The 18,953-nt window shown below is 49.9% G+C and overlaps 1 protein-coding gene across 1 annotated transcript in view; it reads right to left on the bottom strand.

Moving 5' to 3' along the window:
* IGDCC3 (immunoglobulin superfamily DCC subclass member 3) overlaps positions 1 to 18,324 on the bottom strand; it is a 111,407-nt gene extending 93,083 nt beyond the window's left edge. The window contains exons 1-2 of the mRNA XM_069798589.1: positions 18,045 to 18,324; positions 6,232 to 6,537 (exon numbers count right to left, since the gene is read on the bottom strand). Coding sequence (XP_069654690.1) covers positions 6,232 to 6,537; positions 18,045 to 18,111 — 373 coding nt within the window. The 5' untranslated portion in view covers positions 18,112 to 18,324. The remainder of the gene's footprint in view (positions 1 to 6,231; positions 6,538 to 18,044) is intronic.
* Positions 18,325 to 18,953: the final 629 nt, after the last annotated feature.

Below are 18,953 nucleotides of genomic sequence, written 5' to 3' on the forward strand. Positions count from 1 at the left end.
CAAATGATGGCACTGACAGTAAACCCACCCTGAGTTCAGAGAGGGGAAACAGAGGCAGAGCTGGTGCATGGATGTTACTGGCCAGCTGGGACCCTCATAGGGCAGAATGAGAGTGAGAGCCACATATAACCATCACACCACCACCAGCCTGCTGGAAAAACAGCCGTATAACTAGTGGCATTACAAATCCTTAAGCTGAGACAAGCCTGAGTAGATAAAGAGCTGCTCTAGGTGACAGCATCAAAGAGATCCTGGGGTGATGACTGCAAGCAGAAGACTAAGGTAGCAGAGACCTGCCCTCCCAAATAAAATAACAGAGGAGGGTGGCCCCACACCTCAAGGAGAGGCTAGAGCAAAGTAGCAGCCAGAAGGACAAGCAGTGTAAAAGCACGTGAGGCTGGGCACCGTGCTGCCTCCACGGAGCTGCCCGAGCAGGTACCAGCAGAGCGTCACCCCATGTTAAAAAAGCAAGCAGCGAACTCAGGAGCAGCCTCATGCTGCAGGTGCAGGCTGCAGAGATGTCAGAACTTCCTCAGCTGTGCTCCAAGAGTTAATTGAGACAAATAACTCAACAGTGCTACCATTAATGAAATTCTTCTGATATATTTCCCCTGAGCTTTCTATAAATGACTAAGTGACATTACTGCCTGCAGTGCAAACCCCCTATATGAGAGATAACATTGCCAGAGCTAAGGTTGGCGCATCCACGTTAGAAGCCTCGCAAAGAAGTGCAAGATGATATTTAAATAACTATCACACTGCTAAGAAATGAGCAGCCAAAAGAAATATGGTCTTATAATGTGCTCAAGTCTCAGGATGAATCCTGGTTGTTACATGCAGACACTGAAATGCAGTGGGTGGGTGACAAACTCTTTTAATCACACAAATCTACTAAAATTCCCAGTCAAATCTCTCCGGTCTCCCACCAGTGACTCCTATATTTGTACATTTGTTTTGCAGCACACACAGGGCCAAATACTGCAATAGTACAGGTTTTAGAGGCAGCATCACGTGAGCCAGTCATGTCCTAGAGGCAGCCAAAAGAGCTGATGGAGGGAAATAACCTACTCACCCATCATATCCATCCCCTGGAAACCTCTCATGGTCTTTTAGCTTTACTTAATTTCTTTTTCTTTCCTTTTTTTCCTTTAGTAATTCCTCATGGGTATTTTTCCCCTCTGAGACCCACTGCTACAAGCCCAGAACTTGCTCTGGGCTTACCAAGAACCGTAAGCGTTCAAAGCATAGACAATGAAGAAACATCACTGGCATCAGGACTGAGCCTTTCTACTCAGCATTTGAGAAGAAAGGCCATTAAATGCAAGCAGAGCCACAACTGAAAAAATAAAAGAATCTCATTTGTGGATGGGGGAAAGTTGGCATGCAACAGCAGGGGTTAAACTGCAATAAAATGCAAGCGACCATTAGCCAAAAGTTCCTGGGAGTAACACTACCATGTCTCCAGAGCCGCAAACCGACACCAGGGCACTTGCTTTAAAAGCATACCTTTACTTCCAGCACGTGTTTCGCACCACTAAAACATGTCATCACAAAAGTATCCCACCTCCAACTGCGGAGACAGGTTGAATTGATCTAAGCACAAGCTATAGGTACGGCTCTGCTGACTATACAGATACTGTACGCGCACAAGAAAAACTGACAGCAAATCCACGTGTTTAAGGTCTGCCTTCATGTTTTGAGCTGAGACTCGCAATCTGCATCCAAACAGTGGCATTGCCCAGGAAATACCTTGGTGACAACTTTGGTGCCACCTTATTTAAACCTTAATTTAAAATGCTAACTTCATAATGAGTGGAACAAAACTGTGTAAAAACATTTCCCACTCTAATCCTGGTTTGATCCCCCCAGTATGGCCTTCTTTTGTAATTACATCCCTTTGTGATCTCACTCTAATGCCTTGTATTGTGACCCATAAAATAATCAGCCCCCTTTGTCTCTCCCTAATCCTTTTAGACTTCCTTCTTGTCTCTACACTCTTATAAATGCTGCCATTATTTGGGCTCAGCAGCTCTTCCCACCACCCCAGAGCCTGGAAAGGGGGCTGCAGGTTAAACCCTGAATATATTCTGTGCAGAGGAGCTGAAACGATGGGAAGATCTTTGCTGCTTTAAAAACCCCGTGATTCCCAATCTCCTCCCCTGGCTGCACAGCTTGGCAGGGAAAACAACTTGCAGGCATGCATATGCACCAGATCTCACCCCTTTTCATATTTTGCAGATGACCTTGAGACCCTTGGCCTGGAGGTTGCAGCGGCCAGCGTGTTTGCGGGGAGAGCATCCTTGGCCCCAGGCTGGGCAAGAGGAGTTGCTGCTGCTGTCCGCAGGGATCAATGCAGAGAAGAGACAAAACATCTGCCTTGCCCAAGCTATCAATCCTGCCCTCCTGCCGGTAGGGTAAGTGAAATGGATGGCCAGGCACAGTGGGATGGAGGAGCGGGATTTGGGGCAGGATGCAGAAGGGAAGGGGGTAAGGGAGCAGAGAAGGGCACAGGGATGTGTGCTGCTACGCTTGGCTACAAAACATTCCCTCCACAGCAAGATACAATGAGGAAAGCGTCTTTACAAGCTCAGATCATTCCAGAGCTATTCTCAGGTCCCACAGTACTTCAAATATTGGGCAGGTCCATTTCACCAAACTTCAGGAAACCTCTTTGGCTCTAAGTTGCACAATTTACTTACTTTCCCTCTTTCCTTTTTTTTTAATAGCACCAGATCAAACAGGGAAAATTGCTACTCTCAGGCTGGATGCGTGCAGAGCCTGATCCGATACCCAGTTTGATGGTGATTTCCAATTAGTGGTAACTGCTTATTATTGAGTGATATAATCAATGGGTCTTACTGCACCGGCCGGGCTGTGATTTATGATGATGTGGAAGCAGCTCCATCAAATTACAGCATCGGCAAAAAGGGCTGGAAATGCCATACGACAACACAATCAGTAAGGCCAAGTTAAGCAAAGGGTGGTGATGAGAAGGAAGGCAGCTGTGTTTTGGGGAGCTCACCTTCCAAAGGAGTGGACTCTAGCCATTACTATTGCTCAGAGGATATCTCCATCCACAGACAGCAAAGGCGTGCATCGGCTTCTGGCACGCACAAAGGAAATACAGCTCCTCAAAGAGACCCAGGAAGACACAGCCAAGCAGTGCCTCCAGAGAACACTCTGCCTACAAAACTGATTTTAATTAAGACAGCTTGGAGTCATGCAAAATTATGAAGCTGTCATTAGGAAAAAGAAAATATCTGTATTCAATAACCTGATTAGATTATAGAAACATGCTGCACTGCACAAGCTTTTAAACTAACACACCAGGGTTTGAACAGACGCAGAAACAGCAACAGAAAAAATTCCAACCAGCGTGTTAGGCAGAGGGTGGAAATGACGAGCGCCTCTGCTCAACTCAGTTACACATAGGCTTCTTGCACACTTGTACTTGTTGTCAAAAGAAAGTTACACTACAAAAATATTATCAATGTGTTTAACACCTGACCTGCCAATCCACAAACTAGCCAAGGTCCTCTTCCCTCCACAGAGTATCTTCGGTTAATAACGATGACATACAGAAATTCCCCTGAATTTCAGTTAAATAAATTTAATGAGTCAATTTTTAGGAGGAAGGCTTTAAGAAGTGCCTGCTCCATGGGGAAACTGCATGCACCTCAAGCCCATTGGGGCCACAAGCACAGAGGCTGACACCAGCATATTCTTCCAGTTAAATTCTACTCAATGCCAAGTGTTGAAGTAAATTTGAAACATAAAAATATGATATCCAGCCCACATTTCCTGAATGCAAATATGTACATTCCTCCGAGCCAAGAAGATTATATTCCAAGCAATAATACAAAGCCAGGGTCTGTAACGGTGATATGAGACTAACAGCCTGCCTTTGAAGACAGCGAAAAGTGCAGCAGAGCTCTCGAGGGGCTCCGGTCTGTCAGATCCCTTTTATTCCTCAGTAGCACGGCCTTGATCAACTTTCAAGATTTTTGTTTGTGAAAGGTTTTTACTTCTACTTTGCTTTTGTGTTCAAATGTCAAGCTCAGAGTGAAGAAGAGATCAGCATTGGGATGAGGTTTTACCCAACGGCAGTATTTACTCTGCTTTGCAAAATTCTGCTTAGCGCTCGGGTTTTTTTTTCCTTCCAGGCAGCCAGCACCCATTTCTTCCATGCAATGGTCCCATCATCTGTAAAATGGGGATAATTACCCTTCTCCTTTGTTTGACTTGCTTATCAGGACTTGGGGCAAGGAAAATCGCTGCTACTTGTGTGTAACCACCAGGAGACATGGGGGCTCAAAGGTACAACTGTGATTCATTCTTAGGAGATTTCATCTACGTTTAAACCTTTAAACCGAGTCCCCTGTGGTTCAGACACAGCAGGGGACCTCGCCCTGAGCAGCAGGTTACATTTGCTCACAACATCCCGTTTATTCCCATTATCCACAGGCACCTGTGGCATCGAGGCCAGGTGCCCGCTGTTTTGTGCTGGCTTCGCCCAGACCTCTTCTCAGGGCTGGCAAGAAACCAAGCCTGAAGCCAGAAAGGAGTCCAGAACATTTTCAACACGATCCCTTTTTCATTTTGATTCACACGAAACTATGGCTACAAAAGGAAATGCTATTCAGGGACACACAGCACATCACATACATATTGATGCAGGAGCCAAGATAACAGTGTTTATTGACAATCCACTATCCCAAAGGTAATTCCTCCGGCTCTCATGTCTCCTGTTTACAGGTCCGAGAAGTCTGACATTGTGCTTGTGCGTCAGCCAGCTCCTAGCTCATAAATGCCAGAGCTGTTCACCAAAAGTGCTCCAAGGTTTAGCACCACAAGACTGACAAGTTTGAGATCCAGCTGCTAATCTGGCACAGACCCAAAGCCCTTGGCTCCTGGACAATGTCACTTCTTACACTACTGAAAAGCTAGGTTGCAGATGGCCACTTCATGCACTCAGGAATTGTTATACACAAGGGCTGGAGTGTTCCCTTGGTGGGCTGCCAGCCGGCCCCTGCGCCGCAGGGAGCGGGTGGCAATGCTCCAAAAGGCCCCCCAGTTTGGAGACTGCAGCCAGGGGACCTCAGGCCAGACTTTGCCATAGACTTTTCCTGCTTTGCACCAAAAAAATCACAGTGTAATATGCAAACACAACAGAATCGGGTAGTAAGTGGCTTGCACAGAAAGGAGAGCAGTAGCCATCTCCCAAACAAGTCGAAGAACCCTTCAGTAGAACTTAACAAACCAGCATTCAGCCAGGTCTCGGGGCCATACTAGGCACCTGTCCTCACGCCCATAGATAAAGTACACCCAACAGCAACTTCTGGTTGAATGCAAAAAGGATTAGTGGCTGCACCCCCAGAGCCCACAAACAGTCTGTGGGCAAAGCTGGCCACCAACACAACAGGGACAGAAACCACCACGACACCTCAGCTCTGCCATCAGTCCTGGGACAAACATAAACCAGCAACCAGAGCTGGCAAGGGGGAACTCAGCAGCCTGCATGGCAGGAGACCCAACAGGACCAACCGTTCTGGCCATGGCAATGCAACTGGCTAAGCCGGGTACTGCGTAGGGCTGGAGTCACAGCCTGCTCTGTAATTCTTCCTCCCCCACCTTTAAATTTCATTCCCGCACTGACATTTTCATATCTCTCCTCCTCCGGGCTCCCCCACCAGACAATCTGTCTGGTGTTGTTAGCCTTGCCCCCAAAGGCACTGCCATGCTGGGTAGTAAATAAGACCTTGCTGCCTCCACGCTGCCTGCCTTAAATAACAAAATGAAAGCAACCATGACCTTCAGAAGGTCTTTGCCTATGGTTTGGGAAGTGCTGCCTGCCAAGGAGAGCCCAGCCAAGCTGCACAGCAAAGGGACTTCCAAACCCACCACAGGAGATATATAAACTACAGACTACTTCACCACATGACTTTAATGTAACTTATCCCTCCAAGACAGGGAATTTACTGCTAGAAGGTGGCTTTTAGTTTTCTCCCTGAGAAAAGTGATTAGCTCTCCTTTCACACCTGGACAGCTGCACAGATTAGATGCCAGCCAGATCCCCACAGCAGCTCCAGGTTCTTTTTTCTCTTCCCCCTCTTTAATCCTCCCTCCCTGAACACCCAGCACCCACCACACTGCCCTCCTGCTTCCTGGCAAAGCCAGTGCCCCTTGTGGCATTGCCCCATGAGGCGCAGGTGGGACGATGCCCGTACTTACTCGCTGCCTGAATCTTCGCCTTCCGGCTCACCACCAGCCCGTAGTGGTTTTGCGCCATGCAATCATACTCGCCTTCATCCGAGGACCCATCTCCCCGGACCCTCTGGAAGCGGGAGACATAGAGTGACCCGTTGGCCAACATAAAGGCATTCTCGCTGTCCACGATCATGACGCCATTTTTCCGCCATGTGATGGTGATCGGCTGGATGCCCTCCACCTGGCAGTAGAGGATCAAGGGTTGCTCCTGCACAGCTATGTCATCGCTAGGCTCCACAACGAATGCCAGTTCGGAGGAATGGCCAAAATCTAAAATGAAGAGAGAAGGACAGAGTCAGCAGCGTGTCTACAAGAAGCAACAAGACTCAACTGCTACAGCAGCTAACAGGATGATGAAAACATTTGGGATGGAGTGGGCTATGATAGGACTACAGGGTGCAAGTGTTTCAGAGAAACATGAAACCCTTGGGCATGCTTTGGTTCCCAAGGCTTTGCTATCAAAATCTCAGGATGCAGTTTCCAAAGGCACAAACACGGGTACAGACCTTCCAGGCTCCCATTGGAGACTCCAGCCATTCCCACCCCAGGAGCAGAAGTTTACACCAGTTCAAGAAATCCGCTCCTCTCCCCATGTAACCAGGCAAAGAGGGGGCTGCACCATGCCCCAGTCCCCTTTGCAGCACAGCCGGCAGGGGTGAAGAGGGAGATTGTCAGCTCCCAATTCAGACCATATTGCCACCAGCATCTTCATGACGCTTCTCCCGCTTGGCAGACCAGGAGGCTGTTTGCCTCTCACACATAACACCAAGCCTTTCTGTCTCTTTAGTGTCTCTCTCATGCTGTAACAGGCAAAGGATGGTGCTATTCAGCCCTTAATGAAGAGGAAGTTAAGCACCAAAATACAAATGCACAATGTTCTGGCTCAGTGACACAAAAGGTTTCTTGCAAAGCAATTACGCTAAATGATGTCCATGAGAGATAAGTTATTGCAGAATTTGTACCAACAATAGGCAGACCCTCGCTTTCCGTCATACAGATACATCCTAATTTACTTCTTTTGCCAACAGAAAGCTTAAACACTATGTCTTTGGCATGTTATGCTTCACTTGGCCCAGCACACCTTTTGAGGGTATAATTTGCCATACAGTCATGATTAGATGCTACAGAAGATGACAGAAATAGAGCTATTGTTTAAAGATTAGCCCAAAATACAGCTGACATGGAAGACAAAAAGCAACCAGGAAACAGGAGTCCTATAAATATTTGAAGGGTGTAAATGCAGGGATGGAGGCGCATATTTTTTTATTTTAAAGAAGAGCAATGGAGAAGAAATTCAAGCAGAGTAAGAAAACTACAATTTCATCTGAAAAGCCTTTCTAATAGTTTTCTTGTGCAATACCCCCTCAATGGGTGGAGGTTTCCAGCTACTCAAACCTACGATACAGCTTCTCCCCTCTTTCATGGGCTCAGGGGGACCGACTCCACAGCTGCTTGCAGAGTTGAGACACACACAGGCAATTTCTCTTGGCAAAAACCAACCACAGCACAATCTTTGTAACGTCTGTCCCTAATATAGACCCCACTAAGGACAGGGTCCCACCGCAGTAGACTCAAAAACAGTGGAGGGCAGATCGTTAATTTGTGGTAAAAATAAAAGAGATGAGAAGAGGCAGTTATCCTAAAGAAAAAGAAGAAAAAAAAAGTCTGTCTTTTCTGCTCTGAAAACCCAGAGAGATTTTTTTTCTTTCTTTCTGTAAATCCCCATTGCTTTCTACGGCAACTTAAATTGGATTACGGGGGATAAACATTGAGTGCAACCTGAGCCGAGGCAGATGGACGGAGCAGACAAAGAAGGCAGGGGTAGTGCATGGCAGGTCAAAGGTACTGCTGTCAAGGTATGAATGTGTGTGCAGGGAATGGACAAACTCTGCTTAGTGACAGACACCTAAAACACACACTTTATTAACCCATTAAGTCTTAAAATGTCAGGCTAGCTCCAGCCATCTCAGTGATCTATCGCTCACTGTGACTTCTTTTTTATGAGATAGCCCTGGGGTCCTCTCAGCAAGTTAGACTACAGCCAGCACAAACCCATCAATTACTTTTTTTTGCGAAAATTAAGGAATTAGATGAATGCTCTGCATTTTTCTGTAAAGTGGCCAGATTCTCAACAGCACCTACCATGCTGGGGCCCCATTCCCTGCATGGGCACTCCGGGGAGTTAGGTAGGATAAGGACCCTCATGTCCTGACACTGAACCAAGGGGGACTTCTGACTCCAGAAAGATTGAACAAGACTTCAGGATTTAGCCTAACAGGCAATCAGAAAAAATCCCTAATGAAATAAATGTCCCATCTTCCCTCAGATCCCCTGTACTCTTAGATAAAACAGCTTATTATTATATGTACAATAAAAGAAAGAATCAACATAATTACATGCCCTTCCCACAATAGCTGTCATTATAATAACCATCATTAAGGCCTGTGATTGGAGATAATGATGTTTACCTCCATAAACATTCGGTCTGCGTCCTAACTCCAGGCTGCTCAAGCAGCAGAAGTGATGACACTTATAATTAGGACTGGTGCCCTCAGACACACGCCGGGGTGAGGACGGACACTGGCTGGTCCTGGGGTCTCCTCGGTCTGCAGTCAAGAGCAGGACTGTGCCTCAAGGTGTGACACTGTGCAGTGGACAGTGTGCAACTGGTTTGTAACCTACAAATACCCCGCAGTGTCCAGAAAAAAACAAATTCCTCCTCAATGGATGCTTTTATCATGGGATGCTTTTCCAACGTTGAAGAAATCCCACTGACACTTTCATGGGGCTTCAGGGCCAGGTGACCAACTAACTGGATGCATGGGGAGAAGCAAGCCCACCCCATCTGAGTATTTGGGAGAAGACAAGTTATATCTTTCAACTTGACATGGGCTTTCAGTGCAAACTCAGCCAAAAGTCTCTCTTCTCCCAAGATACGTAGATGCTGAAAGATGCAGGGAGGCATCTCCTGCTCTTCAAAAGTCCCTATGCCTTTCCCTGGCACCATGGACACATTAGACATCCTAAAGCTGCCTATCTGCATCGTTAAAGAGACAAATCTGAAATTGCCTTAAAAAAAATGAGCTTTGGTCCTCAAGAGCCTCAGTATCCCACTCTGCAAAAACCACAGACTTGCGTCTTTCATGGGGTAAATGTCTGAGTCTCGCAAACAGGTTAAGTCATCGGTGGCACGGTCGGAAAGAAGCAAGCTGGCAAGCTGACCTGTTTCTGCACCACCATGGCACTGCAGCACAGCAGGTCCCTGGCATGCAGAAAGCTCTGAGGAAGCAGCCACAGGCTCTTCTCCAGCCAAAGGTCACCTTGAAGCCAGTCCCATTCCCTATGGCCCTCAGCTTCATGGCTTAATTTGGGGGCACAGAGTGGGCTTGTTGAGAAGGATACCCCTCTCAATACCATGCTTCTACAGGCCATCATGTTCCTGCAGGTTTTCTCAAAAAAGAACAAGGCCCTGGGATGCTGCACACCATCAGGAACAGATATGAGAAACTGGCCCACAAACAGCCCAACCTAAGCCTGTCATGGTTTAACCCCAGCTGGCAACTAAGCACCACCCAGCCGCTCACTCACCCCCGCCCCAGCCAGTGAGATGGGAGAGAGAATCAAAAAAAAGTAAAACTCATGGGTTGAGATAAAGGCAGTTCAATAGGACAGAAAGGAAGAAAATAATATTACAATAATAATAAAAGAATTGGAATATACAAACCAAGTGATGCACAATACAATTGCTCACCACTTGCTAACTGATGCCCTGTTAGTTCCTGAGCAGCGAACCCCCCCAGCCCCACTCTGCCCCATTTATATACTGGGCATGATGTCCCATGGTATGGAATATTCCTCTGGCCAGTTTGGGTCAGCTGCCCTAGCTGTGTCCCCTCCCAACTTCTTGTGCCCCTCCAGCCTTCTTGCTGGCTGGGCGTGAGAAGCTGAAAAATCCTTGACTTAGTCTAAACACTACTTAGCAACAGCTAAAAACATCAGTGTGTTATCAACATTATTCCCATACTAAATCCAAAACATAACACTGTACCAGCTACTAGAAAGAAAATTAACTCTATCCCAGCCAAAACCAAAGATCCACATGGCCAACGCACAGCTGCTCTAGAGAGAACTGGGTGCAAGGCATGGTAGAAACTGGGCACCTTACATCTTCTTCATCCCTTTCTAACTACCTCCCTTCATCCATTTCGCTGTAACCACAGGATTATTCATATTAAAAATGGTTCTCAAGGACCCAGCTTCAAACAGGGACATTGTGATTTGGCCTTCCAAGATTGGCACTGTGGGGCTCCAGATCTTGAAGGCAGACTCTGAACACAGAGCCCTGCCTCCCTTGGATGCTCAGGATGAGAAACAAAGGGACAGGGACACTCACAGAGGAATCTCTGTGGTGGGACAGGAAGGCTCCTGGTGTTTGCTCTAGAGGTCAGCTCAGACAGGCAAGAGGGAGAGCACGTACAAAGCAAGGAGTTAACAGGGAAGAGGGGAAACCAACTCCATTAGCATAAATAACTGATTGTAGTTAGCAGTGAGGCATAGAAACGGTGCTGCAAAGTTGGAAATAAATGACACTCCAAAGACACATGGAAACAGTAAAAGTGCAATTAAATGAGAGACAGAGAGGAAATCGCCAAGGCCGTGCACATTCACACGGGGAGCCTGAAAGCATATCCAAACTGAGCTCATCCCACACAACATCCCGGGTACCTCCCGGTACTGACTGCACGGCAGTGTGGCTCACAGCCACTCTCTGCTTGATGCAGAAACTGTAAAACTCTGCTCACAGCAGCTTGAGTTTTGAGTTAGAGGCAGGGGTTTATGCAGGCAGCTGAACAGACCGCTTGTCTCAACACCGGCAGGCTGCGCCAGGGAACACGCGAGGGAAAATTGCTTTGCTTTCTGCAAAAGGATGGAGGGAGGAAGCATTATTAGCTCTGACATAAAGGCCACAAGAAAATTATTGGAATCCTCATTCTACAAGTCTCCTTTTGAGAAACATTACCATCTCCCTGAGCAATACAATATGTGACTATATGTGCAAATATTTAACAAAAACTACTTCCCCTATTGATCAAGCAGACAGGCATACTCAGAGAAACCAATTAGCACTTGTGCTTTTGAACCAAGAGATTTATTTAGTGCTGAGAGAAAGAACTTCAAATTAATGGGAAGCTTAAAAGACACTTTGAAGTACATTTAAAAAAAAATAAGTTTAATTATTTTTTACTTGACACTGTGATTCATGTTCAAAGCTTTGAAAGAACTTGCTCATACCCTAGCATTGTCCTTTTCCATTTGGGAAACACGATTTTGGCTTTCCCTCCTGTGCTTCTGAAAAATACAGCAGCTAATCTCACTGCTCTAATTAGCGGTGACATCCGTCGCAAAGAACCTCAGTCACATCACAGCTCATCCTCCTGGACCCTGTCCAGACCCACAGCCAGCAGGTCCATCCCTGCCCTGGGAGCACACGGTCCCGACAGATGAAGCCCATATTATTACTCCCGTTCTAGACAGGGAACATTAATCACAGTGAGATGAAATGACCTGCCAAGGGCCCGGTCTGAGCTCATGGCAAGGCGAGATATTGCAGGAGCAGTCAGGTCCACCCTGCTCTTCCTGGCACAGCATCATCAGGAGCACCAGTGGGGAGACCGAGGCAGCTCCAGTTCCTCTCTCTCATCACACCAACACAACATCCACCTGCAAACTGCCCCTCATGAGCAGAAATTTGCCCTCTCCCGATTTACTGTGTTTGTTCCCAGCATAACACAGCATAAATCAGCAGCGACCCACCAGTGAGTCTTACCACCACCAAAGATAGCCACTCCAGTCTTCCTTCAATAAAGCCAAAAGAAGATGCCTCTGGAGTCCCACAAGCCCAGGACCAGAGGTTTTTATAGTGGGATGCAGGTGAGTATTAGGACCAAAAACCTGGGTGCAGGTTGGGACAGGCCTACAAAAAATGGCTCCTGTTTTTTCAGTGGTGGGGTTTTTTTTAAATCCTTCTGCAAATGGGAGGATATGGAAGGAAGAGGTATCTGGACATGAAAGATGTTCTCCAGCAGATTAGAACAGGTTTCAGGCTGATGAAATTGGCAGCCTAAAAATCCAGCTGGTGCCCCTTTAAATCTCCTTGAGGCTGACCCAGATCCTAAGGAGAAAAGCACTACACTGCAGTAAAGTGCAAATTGGCTCTTTAGGGCATCCAGAAAAATTTACATTTAAAGAAGAGGTGAATAGGCTGTAACAGGCCCAACATCTTGCTGGCAGTAAAGTTTACTAGCTCAGAATTTTTTATTCCCTTTCCTTTTGGACGGGAGGTTATATAAAGCGATTTTTCCATCAGGGCGCATAAACCACATCCACTCATTAAGCGATTGCAGGAGGTCTCTGTCGAGGATAACACAACCTCTTAGCCACCTGATGCGGAGCCCAGAGACATGCCCAGCATCACTGCCCTCAGCAGGGAGACAGATTTTGGCTGAGAAAGGCAAACACAGCCCAAAGAGCCAGAGAAGTGGCCCCAAATAATTTTCAGATGTTCAAGACCAGACTGGGCAAATCCCAGGAGGTCGCTTGTTAAACACGGCATGGAAGCTGGAAGCATTCACAGCACAAAGACCCTTTCCAGGATGAGCTCCAAGTCCTCGTGGTCTCCCCCATCTCTGAAGAAAGCAGAGTGAAACCTGTTGGTATAGCTGGAAAGGGCAAAGATCTTTTTTGAGTTAATTGCCCACAGTAGCTCCATCCACAGTGAGGCATCCAGAGAGCATGGCAGCAAGCCGAGTGAAGGATGTGTTGTTATTTGCATTCCCCACGTGTTTTGCAGCCCTGACCAGATCACAGTCTCACCGCAGAGGGCATCAGTGATACAAATATGGAGCAGGAAACAACTGCGCACGAGAAGACGGCAAAGGCAGCAGCCAAGATGGGAAACGCTGTGCCCAGAGCTGGGGTCCCTCCAGGCTTCAGCCCCCAAGGCTGCTCTAACGTGGAACGGGCGAAGAGTTGGTTTCAGCCCCTGACTCTACAAGAAAGCAGCAGGGAGGTGGCTGTCCCCATGGCCGGTCCCTTGCACAGACCCGGCAGGGAATGGACAGGCCACGCGGTGGGTGACGGTGCCCATGGATCAGAGACATGGTGTCTGGGAGGAGCGCGATGGCTCGAGGCTGCCGAGAGCACTGCAAGCACCCTGGCATCATGGTGCCAAAACCCACCAGCAAGTGCAGCCCTGTCACCCAGCCCTTGAAATTCAGATTGAGTACTGGCAGGCAGGACTGGATGGTGTGCAAGGAAAGGAAAGGAAAGGTCCTTCTGGAGGAAGAGAAGTTTCTGTGCACATGAAAACCTTTGAAACTCTTAACTGCATCCAGGGGATTCAGAGCAAACACAGCACTCTCCTCCCTGCTCTCCCCTCTGCCTTATCACCTCCCACCCTGAAATTCAGGATGGAGGAAAGCATCACCTCACTCATCTCAAGGAACCAAGCACCGCACCGATCCCTGCTCGTCCAAAACCAGAACTGTTTTAACGAAATACTAGCTCTCCTCTTCCTTTTCACGTGCTCTCAGGTTTCAGCAGCAAAGATCCTTTTGCAAAAGCATCTTCACAACTCAGCAGAATCGCCCACCACAACACGTATCCTCCTGACCTGCCATTAGCTTCATCAACACCATCATATGCACAAGAACAACAACAACAAAGGCAGCAAATCCTTGACTCTGTTCTGAAACTCTGGTTTTAAATTACCAACACAGGAGCGGGTCTGGGTTGTGACTGGGCTCCTCTCAAGTGGAGGGTGTGATACAACAGTGACATTTGATATAATAGCAAGGCCAGATCAGTATGCTGTGTGCTTTTCTCAGTACACTCGCTTATTTGCCTCTCTCTTCTCTTAAAGTGCAATTATTGACATGTTCGCCTCCTTAACCATCAGTTTTATATGCTTGCCAATGACTCCTGAACATGTGTAAACAATTATTTTTATTTTCTTGCAAAACCAAAATGTTGCATATTCTTTTGGATAAACGGGCTCAGGTAGATTTTCATGAGCCCTGCTACATAATTTATTAGTTTCTAAACTCTGTAAAACTAAAAGCTCCAGTAAAGTTCAAATAAGTTTGTGATTTCAAAGTAATTTTGATCAGACTATTCCTGTTCCTGCCCAACATTATTCAGTTGATTTAAATGGGAGTTCTTAATCTGCAGAGGGGGGCTCCTGCATTGTTCTGTTAGATCAAATAAAAGGACAATATCCAGGGTCAGAAGCCCGGGAGCACGAAGCAAGAAACACAGTGGGAGGAAAGGGGGCACGGAAAAAAGCATCTTCTGTCCCAGATCTGTTGCAGGCTGCGAAACGAAGCACATGGTCTGTTCGAACGCGTGCTGGATCAGCTCGCTGCTTTGGGGGGGAAAGCCAGGCGCCAGGAGCAGCTTTGCGTGAGCTCCACTGCACGCTGCTCCCCGTGTCACAGCCCTGTGATGGGGCCCCATCCTGCTCACACTGGAGCCAGTGCTGGATCCTAATGCTACAGCGAGGCTTGCAAGCCAGGTCCAGCCATCCCAGCACGGGGCAGAAATATGTTTCAAGGCAGCAGGATGGGGAGGTGCTGGAGGAGCAGCATCCCAAGGGTTTGTGAAACAAGGGGCTGGCATTTCACGGGGTCACTGCTTGGCACTTCACATGCTGTGACATGGGGTTCTCCAGAAACAAGAAAATTGGAGAAGGAAAAGTTCGGGGAGACAGAAAAGAGGGAGAGAGGCTTTCTCATTTGCACACATAAAATGAGAGCAGTTTTGCAGCTCTCCGCCAGGCAGTACTGCTCCTGAGCTGCTCCACGCTGGCCCATGCCGGGCTGATTGCACCAGGGTATGTGGGCCAAAACCAGGAATGAGCAGGAAGGAAAGGAGCAGGGAACTGGGTTGTAATCTTGGATATGGAACCCTCTGCCAGCTCCTAAGCAAGCGTGGAAGCTTGTGTTGTGCAAGGTCCAGAGCCCGACAGGTAATAAGAAGAGGCACAATTAGGCTAGCTGAGAATTTCTAACTCCCTGCGTGGGGGGTGGCAGGGCAGGTCAGGAGGGGACCAACCTGCCCTATTCCATTCTCTCTCAGCTAGCTTTTATGTACTTCCAATGGGAAGTTTAATTTCGGCACCATGATGGCCCCAGCACACGTTTGAGTGCCATCAGCATGGGTGGCTGCATGCTCACACCCCTGTGTGAGCTTCGTGACCAGCACCGGTCCCAAACACGGTGCACACGTATATGGTTGTGAGACGACCACCCCATTTCATGGGCCGCCTGCCACATCCACCACGCAGGAAAACCATGTCCTGAGAGTCTCCTGTTGAAATCACCGAGAGAGATGAAGCCCAAACGTGGGCTTGAATTTCATATAGTGTCTCTGAGTGTTACTGGGGAAAAATGATACCAGAGACCCTCTATGTATATTAAGAGAAAAGATGGGGTACTACACCAATTTAGGAGAAAGCAATCCTTTTTTTGCATCTAAAAAAACCCAACAAAGTCACACAGAGCAGGAATTAGTGAAAGCTTATAGCTTCAATAATTTAGAAGTTAAGCCTACTTAAATATAAATGACAATGTTTAATTCCAAGGCTGTTACTGAGCAGAGCCGGGGAGCCTCTCGTATCCTATGCCTGCCTTTGAATGCCAGGCTCAGCAATAACAGACAAAAGCTGTCCAGCACCCAGAACAAAGAGCTCCAGGAAATTTAAAAAAAAAAAAAAAAAAAAAAAGGAAAGAAAATACTGTCTCACTGCTGAGCCCACTCCAGCACACTGACCAGCAGCTCCCAATGCCTGGTTCACAGTCGCCAGGCCAGCACTTCGGGGAGTTTGAAAATCACAGGGGTGGGAGCGGAGCATCCTGTCCCGCGCAGCGCAGGACTGCTCCCAATGCAGCATCCATCCCCGCAGCGAGGCTTTCTGCTCCAGCGCTGATTGACACCAACACGGTGGGGTTTATTAAATTCAGCAGAGCGCAGAAACACGTTACCTTGCTGTTAACCGTGTCTAGAGCATATAAACCCACCAAAGGGGGGGAAAAACAGTCAGAACAGAAAAGCTTTTAAAGTGCAACCAAGCACTCTTTAGCAGGGCCGGCAAAACACACCCCAAAGTCAGGAGCCGCTGACCTGCCAAGTCACAGCATAAACAAACACACAGGGCAATTTAGACAGCAGCAGGCAATAAACTAGACACAAACTCAGCTTCCTAAACTTTTGCTTTCAAAAATTCACTTCTTTTCCTTTCCTCCCCCCGAAAATAAGTACTTTTTCAACTATCCTCGTTACACTGCTGCGTACCCAGGAATCCCAACAGACTAACGAGACCTGCTTTGTTCTATTCTCTTTGCAGATAACTTATATTTTCTGCAAGTTACACTGGCTTCTCCTCACCGTGGCTGCTACGAACCACGTGGCGAGATTTATTATGGGCATAGCCCGCAGCCGGGTTTCCTAAACAGCGCGGCAGCTAATCTCTGATTAATCTAACACACGCTTTTCTCCCTCTGACGATGCTGGGCTGCTTGCACATTTTTTAAACAATCCCTACTTTTTTTTATCTTTAAGGCTGCTAAGTGAAGAGGGGGCAGGAGGCACAAGGGCATTTCACTGCAGAACAGCATCTTTCTCTGCTTCCTTCTCAGATTAGACCCATGCTTATGCAGCATCACCAGCAGAAGGAAAATACTGCGATTGATCAGCAAGGCGTGTGCAGAGTAGGTCCAGGGAAAAATCCCTTTGATGTTTTTGTAGTTCGGCCCTGGTCCGGTGGGTGGTGTTACCGGTTGCGGCTGTGTGAACCGAGCCAGGCATTACAGGAGAGCACAATACTTGTAGGTTTAAAGTAGCTCACCGTCATCCCTGCAACTCGGAGCCCAACATCTCTTCTCTGTAGCTACCACCTTTGCTAACAAACACGAGTCGTTTGCTCGGGCGCTGCCTCCCGCTCGCGTTGCCGCTGATGATTTCGGCTCTGGTCCCTGAGCTCGGATGCCCAGCCATTCCACGGCCACGACAGCCACCCCATCCCTCCCCAAAGCTGACCGGGGCGGGGGGCGAGGGCCCCACAAACACCACGGTCCCCTCCCGGGAGTCCCCCCGCGCAAGTGGGGTTTCTAACTGAAAAGACAGTTTTGGGGGAACACCTGGGGCTATCGGCAGATTAAGCCGATGTTGGATGGGCTGATGTAGAAGTCCACAGCCGAAAGCCACGACCCCGAGGTGCCTTCCCGGAGGGACGAACCCCCCGCTCCCGCAGAGGGATGCTCGCACGGGGAGGGGCGGGGGGTGACACGAACAACAGCGGCCGCGCACCTCCAGGCTGCACAGGCGGACACACGCGTGCCGGAGCCCCCGGAGCTGTTCGGCCCCTTTCGGTCTCCACGGCGGCCCGATGCCACGGGGACGGGCTGAGCGCGGGGCTGGGAGTGACCGAGGTTGGCGTGAGGGGTCGGGACCGGTTAAGGACGAGCAAGGGGGACCGGGACCCGCCGCGGGGCTGGGAAGGGACGCGGGGCACCGGGGACGAGCGCGGCCCCGGCCACTACAGGGGTGATGAGGGGACGCGAAGCGCGGGAGGGACAGCGGACGGGACCGACCGACGGACGGAGGGACAGACGGACCGAGGGGCGAGGGCGGCGGGCAGCAGCGCCGGTGCCGAGCGCGGCGGCGGCAGCAGGTCCGCCCCCCCCGCCCGCTCCCCCGGCCCGGCCCGGCTCGGCTCTTACCTCCGTGGCAGCCGAGCAGCAGCAGCCCCAGCAGGCAGGCGGGCAGCGCGGAGCCCGGCGGAGCCATGGCATCCCGGGCGGGCGGGCTCGCCTCCCTGCGCCCCACGGGGAGGGAGCAGCCCGCGCAGGAGGGAGGGAAGGAGGGAGGCGAGGCGAGAGCCACCCCCCAGTTGCGGGAGGGCGGGGGGGGGGGGAGAGGAAAAAGAGGGAAGGGGGGGGGAAGGCAAAAAGCGGATTTCAGCGGTGCTCCCCTCCGCGCGAGCACGCCGCCGCGCCGGGCGGGCGGGGGGACGGCGCTGAGGGAGCGGGGCCGCCGGCGGGCGGGGGCGGGCGGGCAGCGCCTTGCGCCATCTTGCGCATCAGCCAGGGCGCCGGCAGCGCCGCGCAGGGTCCGGCCGGGCTGGGGGGCCGGCAGCCGGGGGTGGGGGGAACTGTCCTCGTGCGGGGCCGGTCAGCGCCCCCCGCGCTCGGGATCCGCGGGGACCCTCACCGGGTCTCTCCTCACCGGAGCCCTGTCGCCAGAGCCCCCTCACCCGTTCCGCTTCACGGGGCTCCTTTCACAGGGCTCCCCCTCACGGGTGCCTGCTCACGGGGCTCCCCTCGCTGGGGCCACCTCACGGCTCTCCCCTCAACTGGAGGCCCCTCACCAGAGACCCCTCATGGGTCATCCCTCATGGGTCTCCCCTGACCAGAGCCCCCTCACAGGTCTCCCCTCACTGGCGCCCTGTCACGGCCTCCCTCAGGCCAGGCCCCATGGGCTGCTGCGGACCCCCATAGCGGGAAAGCCCTCCAGGGGTCCAGCCTGGGCTCGCCAGTCCTGGCTGGCCTCGCCATGCCCAGGGGATGGCAGCCAGCACCAGGCCTTCCTTCCCAAGCTTGTGCTAATGACACGGGAAGGAGTTTCCTTGC

Source organism: Haliaeetus albicilla, chromosome 12, assembly GCF_947461875.1.
Source record: "Haliaeetus albicilla chromosome 12, bHalAlb1.1, whole genome shotgun sequence".
NCBI lineage: Eukaryota > Metazoa > Chordata > Aves > Accipitriformes > Accipitridae > Haliaeetus > Haliaeetus albicilla.